Source organism: Polyodon spathula, chromosome 12 (genome assembly GCF_017654505.1).
Source record: "Polyodon spathula isolate WHYD16114869_AA chromosome 12, ASM1765450v1, whole genome shotgun sequence".
Taxonomy (NCBI): domain Eukaryota; kingdom Metazoa; phylum Chordata; class Actinopteri; order Acipenseriformes; family Polyodontidae; genus Polyodon; species Polyodon spathula.
This window is the reverse complement of record NC_054545.1, coordinates 44,562,535-44,573,638: the sequence shown is the minus strand read 5'-3', so window position 1 is coordinate 44,573,638 and position 11,104 is coordinate 44,562,535. Positions and strand designations below refer to the sequence as shown.

The window sequence follows — 11,104 nt, the reverse complement described above, 5'->3', positions numbered from 1 at the left end:
CTGCAGTACAGAAAGTTGCACCGATGGTACGCTTTTCTATATTTATCTACTGCAACAGCAATAAACACTTTGCTTGCATATATATATATGCACGAACACTGTTATCAAAACGAAGCGCAAAAATCCATACACTTTACACAGTGTAGCCGAGATGCGTGTTTGTATTATTGCAATAATAATAATAATAATAATAATAATAATAATAATAATAATAATAATAATAATAATAATAATAATGTATGACATTCATTGCAAAAAACAAACAAACACAAGGCATCCTGTTCAGCTATAACAGCAAGTTGAAATGTGTGTTGTACATCGCAACAATTCATACAAAAGAGAGCCATCTGCTATTGACTGCAAGTGTGCTAAAGATCTAACAAGGAGGGTTATTAAATGGGCGGCATTGTGGTAATGATGAGCACGTAAAAAGAAAATACATACAGGCACAAACAAGGGACCATATTCATAGACATGGAGCCATTTATACACCCAAATGAGCAATGCATTCTCCAAGACTCTAGATAGCGCACACTGTTATATAATATATATATATATATATATATATATAATAGATATATATATTATATATCTATATATATATTCTAATCGACATAATTAGATACCAGTGACTGACTTGGGATATGTAGGAAATACACTACGTGATGCAATTCATACCCTATTAACTGGGAAGAAGTTAACTTAATCAACCTGCGACAACGTGTTTCTTCCAGTTAGGTGGCTGGAACACTACTTGGGAAGACATTAATATGACTGACGAAATTCAGTCAGGTTCGCATAACATGTCTTCAAGTCTATACCCAGATGGGGCTACTCCCCGTTTGACCTCTTAAGTCGGGAAAAGTTTCACTTCTACTTCTAACTGTTTTTTTGTTTGTTTGTTTGTTTGTTTGTATGTTTGTTTGTTTTGTTTTTTTTTGTTTTTTTAATTGAAGTCGTTGGATTGGACGATGGTGATCTCCAAAACAATTGGCAATCAGTGGATTCTTGAAATAAGACGTCTTTCAATTTTATTGCTGTGGTGCGGGTGGTTTGGATTTTGATAGGATACGCAGTTTGCCTATATCTTAAGTTATGTTTTATAACCCTTTTTATCGCGTTGTTCTATTCAAGCAATCATGATAATACAGTACCAACTTTTTAATTTATATTTGCAATTTAAAAGGATGTGAATATCCAGACAATGCCTGCATAAACAGTTTTCAACCATTGTGCTTTTGCGCCTTATTAGATTCGTTTAAAATCTGTTGCATTAGAATTACGTTTGATTCTTAAGCAGTGATCTATCTGTTGGATTGTAATTAGTTTAAGGTTGTTATACGCCTCCTCAAATATATAGAGTAAATATTACAATTACCCCACGCTGACATAGATACATACATAAGAGTTGATGTGTAATAGAAAATAAGAGAATATGTGTTATAGTTGAGAATAGCAGTCTTTTCTGCTTGTAGTATACGTTTTTAAATTGCATAAAACCAACACACCCGAGTAACTATTTGAAATGTGTTAAGTAGCAGCTTTAGTTGTAAGAACATGAAAAACAAGGTATCAGTGCGTGCAATTGGAATATTTATATTCTAGTGATTGAACGTCACAGCCGACTTTAACCCCTAACCGCTAAGATCGTTTGACAAAGAAGGCTGCCTAACCGTGTAGGCTCGAAAGAGCCCCACGCAGTGGCCGATCATTAATTTTGGCAGGGGTAAAGGGGAGGGCTGGGGTACAGTTTAGACTGGGAGGGGAAGCTGTTTAAAGGCGAAAGATGAATATGCATGCGGTGATTATGAAAGAATGATAAATCCGACCAGAGGTCCCAGGAGTTTTGAGGAGAGATAGCAGAAGAAACGAGATTTATTGAAACCTTAGTCTTCCACAGCTGAATGGTTTGGGGCAGCGTGTGTCGGGAGGGGGGGGGGGGGGGGGTAGTTTCTAAACACAGCTGCTAGAATGTGGAGTTCACAAAAGTTCAAACGTTTTAGGGGTGATAGCGAAGTGAACCGATATCCAACGCGGTGTCACCCCCGGAGGGGGGGTGGGGGTTCCTAGAAAAACAGCTGAACTTTAAAACACTGCAACCTCATTAAAATTGACATTAACTGAGGGGGGGGGGGGGGGGCTTATTTAAAACAGAGCCGCAAGATGTGTAAAAAGACGCATTTCCAGTATATATCAGGGTTTTTAAGAGGTCTTGCATCTGTGGCTCAGAATCGTGGTTCAAAGGCAGGACAACGTAATCTCAGAAAGAATACCGTTAGTACTTGTGATCTTGTTTGAACGCAATAGATGAACAGTCTTTTTATGAGGTATTTGAATGATTATCAACACAATGTACCATTTATTTGATCTAATTTGTTCTGCAAGCCAGCAAGGTTGCCTAACTTGTTATATATATATATATATATATATATATATTATATATATATATATATATATATATATATATATATATATATATATATATATATTATATAAAACGTTTGCAAAAATGTTACATAGGCCAATACTTGATTAGCGTATTATAGAAATTTCGGTTAGACCAATAATATATTTAAAGCTTGCTCATATACAAAATGAAATATCTCGCAAGAGTGCCCTGCAGGTACAACGCTAGTCTGCAATTATACTTCAAGTTTAAAGCAAACGTTTATTCCACCGAACCGCTACATGTATGCCCTACACGATTGCAACCTGTATTTAAATCCACAGCGCAGAAATCCCGGTGGGCGACTCTTGAATGAATAGTTGCATGCTTCTCGGTATGGTAAATAGGGGAATAGCTGATCAGAATATGGTGCAGATCAGAAGGGAGCACAATTGCTCCGCGTGTCTTCAAAACCATAAGAAAACCATTGCTTGCAAATGCGTTGGGTGACGCAAGAGATTCGAAAAGAACTCTGCAGAAATCGAACATTCCATCATATTGATCGGCACGTGCTCGGAGTCTTCTTGTAAAAGGAATTGGACGAGTGTTGTTCCTCTTACGCTATCCATAATTTGGAATCGTTTGTAAATTGGGGGGAAATCGAGGAAATCTGAACTATAGTCAATAAGTGGTGACATTAAATTTACAAGCGTCAGTCGTCTCGCCCCCGCCCCCCTTCAAGACTAAACTAAATAATGCATGCATTATGTGACAAACATAATCCGGTAATTGTAACTCTGACCGGGGGCCACCTTGCCCCTATTTCCTTCCTGTCTGTTAATTATACTCAGAAGAACATGATGTTAAACAAGTCCTTTGTGGTTATCCAGAGGCGGTGCAAACTCGTGTTTCCTTCTATCAAGATGAACTCGTTTGGAGATAATAATAATTTCATACATGTTTATTTTATAAATTATGAAAACACACACACACACACACGCACACACACGCGCACACACACACACACACACACACACACACACACACACACACACGCACACACACGCACACACACGCGCACACACACACACGCACACACACAAGCACGTCTTTGGCGAGTTGTGGTTATAATCAGTGCAGCATAATCGTTATATACCTGGCAGTGACACATATAGATTTACACAGAGATCACACTTTTTAAAAATGGCCCTCCCTCCCCAACTCACAGCTGTATTAAAACTATAATACTTTCAATACCGAAAGTAAAAAAATGTGCAACCAACCAAAGTGGTATGTGCTTAAATAAATAAATAAATATAAAATAAGAAAATACACCTAGTAATCTCAAATGCAAATGAACTTTACTTTATGTAGTCAATAGACGTTGCTGAAAAACATTGTATATTTGCTAGTATCATAGTACAAATACTATATATATATATATATGACTATATATATATATATATATATATATATATATATATATATATATATATATATATATATATATATATATATATATATATATATATACACACACATCTCACCCACTTATATAATTGATAGCAGATAGTCATGTTCCCTTGTTTGTGATACAGAAGATCCTCAGATGTGCACCGGCATTAGAACAGACTGTTGGCTCCATCTGTCGGTAGCTTGACCACTTGACTGCCCTGCGGTCCCTGGCGAAGTTCAGAAGTTCAGGGGCTCGTTTCTGTACACCGCTATGATGACGTATCGGTCTAGCACTACGTTTGGAGCGCGATATGCGATAGAAGTAGCGTTTCTATGTAACGCCGCGCACACTAAGTGGCCCTATTCAGTCAAAGAAGACTTTTCAAGTTTACGCTGAGTATTTAAGACATAGGCTGAGACAATTACAGCGACAGACCGAGATGTGCGCGCTGTATCTGCGACATGGTTTCTTATTATTGATAATCTTATTATTATTGTAATTCTGTAGCCTATTGTTAAATTATAATGTTTACCGTGTCTTGATGCTGCATTCGGTTTTAACCACGCGTAAAGCGCTTTGAGTTACCGTGATATGAAACGCGCTACAATTGAACATGTAAACCGATCTAGAAGTTACAGTGATCCTTCTCTTCTTCTGTGGAGAGCGTGTAGGGTGAGGGCTGCTCGGCCTGTTTCATGCCGTGTTATGGCCGTTAAAACCATTTATTTTATCTGCAGTGTTCAGTCCTTTTAATCCTCTTGAGGAAAACTTTGCACGGCTGTTAAGAAAAAATAAAATGTCCTTATTCATTTACTTCTACCTGCAACAGCCCCTCAGCAAGCTAGCTCTGATAGTATCATGCATTTGGATTTTAATAATTAGGCTCGTTATATTTTGTTTTTAAATGTCTCACATGTGTTCTAACGTATTTGAATAAATATTTCGTTAAATATTAAATTAGACTTGTTAAATATCTCTTTATTAGTAACACACGCGCGCATTGTATGGGAACATATACAATTACATATACAGCATGAATTAGATAGAAAGTGGGCTGTTTATGTCACTTAACCTATAGTCACGTGACTAAAGATTAACCCAAGTGTGATTTCCATGACCGTTCAAAATCCATTGCTTGTTTTGCGCGGCTCATGTGTTTCCCGACCTAGCTAGTCTACCTGTCGTATTGAAACTCTGCACCAGCTACGACTCGACAGGAAGATAGAAAGAGGTGATTAGTGATCAAGATTGCAGGTGATAAAAAGACCGGGAGCCTGGTTTGTATATGACACACGTTTAAATCCTTTTTTTGTTTGTTTGTTTGTTTGTTTCAAATTCTCTCCAATGATGAGCCCCAATTATCCCACCGGTCTTTTGGAGTTCAAGGGTATAGGATTCGAGGAGTCCATGCTGTTTCATTTTCACGCTCAGCCGATTTAGACCCTTCCCCCCCGCCCCCCCTTTTAAAGAAAAGACTTGATTGTGCGCAGACTGTGGGGTCGATTTAGCGGATCACAGCTCACAAGAGTCCAGGGTAATCACCCCCTCTCAATGTAACTTGTAATTAAACCAGGAGACAAGGTCTGGTCTGAACCTCACAACTGCAACAAGTTACTCGACTTTACGCCTGCGTTTTGGAGACAAGAATACGATACGGCTTTTATTTGTCGTATATCTAAAGTTGTGTGTGTGTGTGTGTGGAGGGGGTGTGTATACAAATATACAAAGAGTGTATACATGTAAACACACTAACCCAACTCTAAAGGCGTCTCTGATGTACATTATGGGTTGTAATACAATTTGCGTTTTGTTCTGCGGCTGAGCGACTTGCACGGTGACCCCACCTCGGAGCCATCACTCATTAGAGATTAATAAACCGCGGGCGGATACATTTCAAAGCATGGGAACATGAAAGCGTTTGGAGGGAGTAAATGGGTCCTTTCCTTGATTCATCCCATAGTGAATTATTCATATGCAGATATCATCTTAACGTATGGTTAATAATAATAATAATAATAATAATAATAATAATAATAATAATAACAATAACCACTGCTGTCCAATAAGTTTACTCAAACGCGAGTACTGTTGACTGTCCAGTTTGATAACATTGTATTAGTTTCAGTAGCAGGAATACAAACTTCCATTCTGGGGTGTAAAAATATAGAACATAACAGCAGTGTGCACATGTATTAGAACACCTCAAGAGTTGTCATTTATATCCTTTATATACCTACCTTCATGAACTCCTCTGGGTGTGAGAATTTCAATTTGCGGTCAGTAGTCGATGCTATAGAAACAATAGGCACTCGTGTGAAAATGTTAGCCGCTTTGTGCTTTAATTAGGCATCTTAAACAGCTTCCTAAAAGTCTCATGCGTTTTACCACGTGTTTCCCTTCTCTTACTATTTTAAATGAATTGCATATGTAGCCTATGTGATCGATTAAATTAGACAATCACTAACCTGCCGGGTTTAATCATTTTCTAAGGTTTGTGGTTCCAGTGGTTTGATTTTGATATGCACAACAAACCCAAAACGACAGTATCAATGGCATGTCCCTGTAACTGTGTGCAATACGGTACCGCGTCATTGGATTCCGAAATTAAACTAACGAGGAGTTGGAACTTAGAATTTAAGGTCCAGAGATTACAATTTGAGAGCAGTTGCTGTCCGGCCCAGCCTATTCTGCTTGTCTTGAGCAGAACCATTTCAGCATAAATAACTGACGCATTAGGTGACACATTCCATTGGCTTCCTGGAAATAATAACCCGCTCTCCCCTCCTTTCACTATATATAGGCAATATAAGTTCTTTATTTTAAATGTAGGTTTTATAATATATAGCAAATTGAAGAAATTGTTCCCATGTAAATGCTCTAAGTGGGTGACATCTGCAGTACGTTTAATGCGCCACAGCCTACTGTTAAATAAAAGCAAACCTTAAATTTACGCAGAAAACGCGGCGGTGTTACGGTAATCTATGGGCTCTTTTTCGGTAGATGTCATATTCACAAAACGTATTAGTTAACATCAAGTTCTTATAATAACAAAAATGACTAAGCTTCAGTTTAGGGGTTAGATCTAGGAACTCGAATTGTCCATCCTCTCGTGTTCTTTCCACCTTCTTTTTGATCTGTAACATTAAGCAGTGTGTTTGTTTTACAGAAAAAAACAAAAACAAAGTGCAAACTTAGCGTTGCGATAAAAGCTTTGAGAATACCACCCTAAATATTTTAAATTGGCAAAATTATATACAAGCTGGACTTTTACAAACAAGCTACATTTTTATTGTAATTGTATTGTAGGCTACTGATGATTTTTTTAAAATTATTATTCGTGTTATAGTGTACATGTGATACTTAGGACGTTTTGTGGAAAATCGAGAGATGCAGATACAGTATCCATGCTTATTTTTGTCATGGGTTCACAAACAAAAGCGTGATTAATATATTAATTAAAGCGTAATGCAATGCACCATACACGGATGGCTGGAGATATATACTATATATATATATATATATATATATATATGTGTGTGTGTGTGTGTGTGTGTGTGTGTGTGTGTGTGTGTGTGTGTGTATGTGTGTGTGTGTGTGTATAATAATCTCTACACATTGCACTTTTTTATTTACGGTGTCATATCTGCAAATGTACTGTTGCCTATACTGAAATTGCTTTTAAATGCGTCGTTTTAAACGTCTTTAACCTATCCTAAAACCATGTTGTAAGACCTGCATCTAATGCTTACATTCCCCTGAACTGTCTGTAGACCTATTTCAAAAACACAGTCCCTTAAAATGACATAAAGCATGGTTTTCCATTGGACCTATTGAAACAGCTCAGGATATTCTAATGGTTACTTAACCTCGAGTAAATAAAGGGTACTGATACGATGATCTATATAAGAACGGTACATAACTCACTTCAAAAGTGCACAATGTGTTATTATGAGCAGGGTCTGAAGCGCAGAGCTGGGAGGATACACAAGCCTCCACTGTGTTCACTGGCTCTTTTTATCACAAGACAGTACAGTCCTGTTTTAAAAATAAATAAGCCCTCCTTGAAATAGTACACATTATTACTAGTTGTTTATTTAACAGACGCCTTTATCGAAGTCGACTTACAAATGAGAATATGAACTGTGAATCAGCCGCACACTTACAACAACGTCTCACCCCAAAGACGCAGCACAAGCAGGTGAAGTGACTCGTATATGGTCACACTCAGTGAGTGAGTGAGGGAGCAGCAATTTGAACCGGGGGGTTACAAGCCCCTTTCTTTAACCACTGGACCACACACCCTCCTTAAAGAAATACATTTTAAAGAAATACATTACAACAGCATATTAACAGGAATTATATGCATTTATTAAGTGATTCTAAAAAAAAAAATAATAATAATAATAATAAAAATCCACAAAACACGTTATTATTTCCATTTTTAGCACTCATAACAAAAGACGTTCAGTTTTAGCGACGCAGAGGTCTCGCCTGAAATGCCAGTTCTGCATATGTACATCCTGCATACTATATTAATGCTACGAAATCAAAAGTATAGATTTCAAACGCATGTCTTTGTTTGTTTTTCTTGAGCGCCGCAAGCACGAGTTATGTGTCACGAGCTATGACAGTGTGAAATGCGTGTTTCCGGTTAATAGGACGCAATCCCCGACCGCAGCAGGTCTTTTTTTATTTATTTATTTTTAATCTCAACCTGAAATCATTGAAACATCGACGATGCACTTTGTTTAACGTCACCCACCCGCTCAGTTTTCTCAGTGTCTTTTAACTTTTAAAAATTGAAAATCGTACCTGTTGGGGGGGGGGGGGGGGGGGGGGGGGGGGGGGGGGGGGGGGGGTAAAGCAACTGTTGGGGAATGTGAAAACGCAGGACTGTTTTCAGATAAAGGCGAGGCCTGCATTAAGTGCTGCAGCTCTTTCTGTTAGTCCCTCTAACATAGCGAATGGAAGGGAGCAGATAAGAGAGGTTCTCTCTGTTAGGGAGAGTTCTCTCTCTCTCTCTTTGATCTGCTTAAGAACCAGTTGAAATAATCTGATTCAACTGCCCTGCTGTTTCAGCTCCCCTTGTTCCTTATAGCTTTGGGGAGAGGGAGAGGGCAAGAGCTGGAAGTGAGGGAGAAGGAGAGAGCTGGAAGTGAGGGAGGGGGAGAAGGAGAGGGAGAGGGGGAGGGAGAGTGAGAGGGCTGGAAGTGAGGGAGAAGTTGAGGGAGAGAGCTGGAAGTGAAGGAAGGAAGAGAGAGGGAGAGGGCTGGAAGTGAGGGAAAAGGAGAGGGAGAGGGAGGGCGAGGGGGAGAAGGAGAAGGAGGGGGGAGGGAGGACGAGAGGGAGAGTGAGAGGGCTGGAAGTGAAGGATGGGGAGGAGAGGGAGAGGGGGAGGGACGGCGAGACAGAGAGCGAGAGGGCTGGAAGTGAAGGAGGGGAGGAGAGGGAGATGGCTGGAAGTGAGGGAGAAGTAGGGGGGCTGGAAGTGAAGGAGAGGGAGAGGGCTGGAAGTCAGGGGGAAGGATCAAGGGAGGGGAGAGGGAGAGGGCTGGAAGTGAAGGAAAGGGAGAGGGCTGGAAGTGAGGGAGAGGGAGAGCGAGGGGGAGAGGGAGAGGGCTGGAAGTGAGGGAGAAGGAGAGTGAGGGGGAGAGGGAGAGGGCTGGAAGTAAGGGAGAGGGAGAGTGAGGGGGAGAGGGAGAGGGCTGGAAGTGAGGGAGAGGGAGAGTGAGGGGGAGAGGGAGAGGGCTGGAAGTGAGGGAGAGGGAGAGGGCGAGGGATGCTGCCCCCCTCTTGTCACAAAGAACAGCTGATGTATTGTATCACTGCATTGTGAACAATGTATCAATAAAATAATTAACATTTACTTTTAATGCTTTGTATATTTGCATATATTGTATTAGGTAGTTTCCTACACCTTTTTTAAATATATCAAATATACAATATATGTAATATTACTAATCATATAAAAACAACCAATTTCATACTTGGGGGTTTTATTTAACATAAGAAGAAGAAGAAGAAGAAGAAGAAGAAGAAGAAGAAGAAGAAGAAGAAGAAGAAGAAGAAGAAGAATTTAAACTGTTACAGATGATGTTTCTCATTATACAAATGAATATGGGTTGGGGGGGGCATCTTAAAAGTCCCTGTTTGAGCAAGACAAACGCATTTTTTACTGCCTGCAGTACAGCTGACTGAAAATCGGTGACATGAATCAGATTGCAAACGTTCCGCTAAGCAATTCATTCCTGTATTCAGTTTAAAAACAAAACCACCCTACCACCCAATACAATACATTTAACAAATATAAACCTACAGATTTACTAGTACACGCTTTCAGCAGCTGGCAAGCAAAACCTATCCTCTCAGGATGGAATTTGAATGCGATTGCAGTTCAACGGGAGCCTGCGCACTGATCCGCTAGCAAGAAAGGGCACAGAGAAGACCATTTTAAACACTGAAACTAATTATATCTGTCTGCCTATTTCTTTATCGTGTTTTTTTTTTTTTTTTTTAGTAAATATTATTGTACCGCAGTGCGCCCGCCGTCAACACGAAAGCAAGCGAACAATGCGGCTGCGAGCGTGTGTAAGGGATTGGAACGATCCCTGCTCGTTCTGGTTCTAGAACTGAGAGCTCCGTCTGGAATACCGTATGGAAACAGCATGAGGGAGATGGTGGGTGGCTGTTGCGTTTGTTCTGATGAGAGAGGATGGACAGAGAACCCGTTAGTGTACTGTGACGGACACGGCTGTAATGTCGCCGTGCATCAAGGTAAAACGCCTTAGTATTTTTGGGAAGGGAGAACAGGCTTGTGGGTGTGAATTAATATCAGCAGCAGTTACGAAGTAATAAACAGCGGGTTGTTATGATGTCAGCATCCAGCACCATTACCATCCTTATTATTTTGCACCTGGATCATTTTGTTGAGTTTTCCCATTTTACCGTATTTAAATGAGCAAATCCCGCAACCGTGTTATTTATTTATTTATTAATTTAGTTTGGTTTGTTTTGGTGAGCTGCATCACGGTTGGTGAATAAAACGTAACATTTAAAAACAGAACAGCCTCCGTGGAAATGAGCGTTACGTGTTTTGTATTTTAAAGCGGGTTGGTTCATTTAGCAACGCATTACAACTGAAACTCGGGTTTAGTTTGCTACGATGTCAGGTTTTCAGAGTTCAATAGTGGCGTATAGCACCGATATCGCCCCTTCTGCGTAGCTCAGCCAAACTTGCTTGTTTGACGAGAAGCAAAGACCAC

At 39.7% G+C, this 11,104-nt stretch overlaps 1 protein-coding gene across 1 annotated transcript in view; it reads left to right on the top strand.

Moving 5' to 3' along the window:
• LOC121324914 (protein AF-17-like) overlaps window positions 1-11,104 on the top strand; it is a 50,740-nt gene that overhangs the window by 13,388 nt on the left and 26,248 nt on the right. Inside the window, exon 2 of the mRNA XM_041267117.1 lies at window positions 10,436-10,519. Coding sequence (XP_041123051.1) covers window positions 10,436-10,519 — 84 coding nt within the window. The remainder of the gene's footprint in view (window positions 1-10,435; window positions 10,520-11,104) is intronic.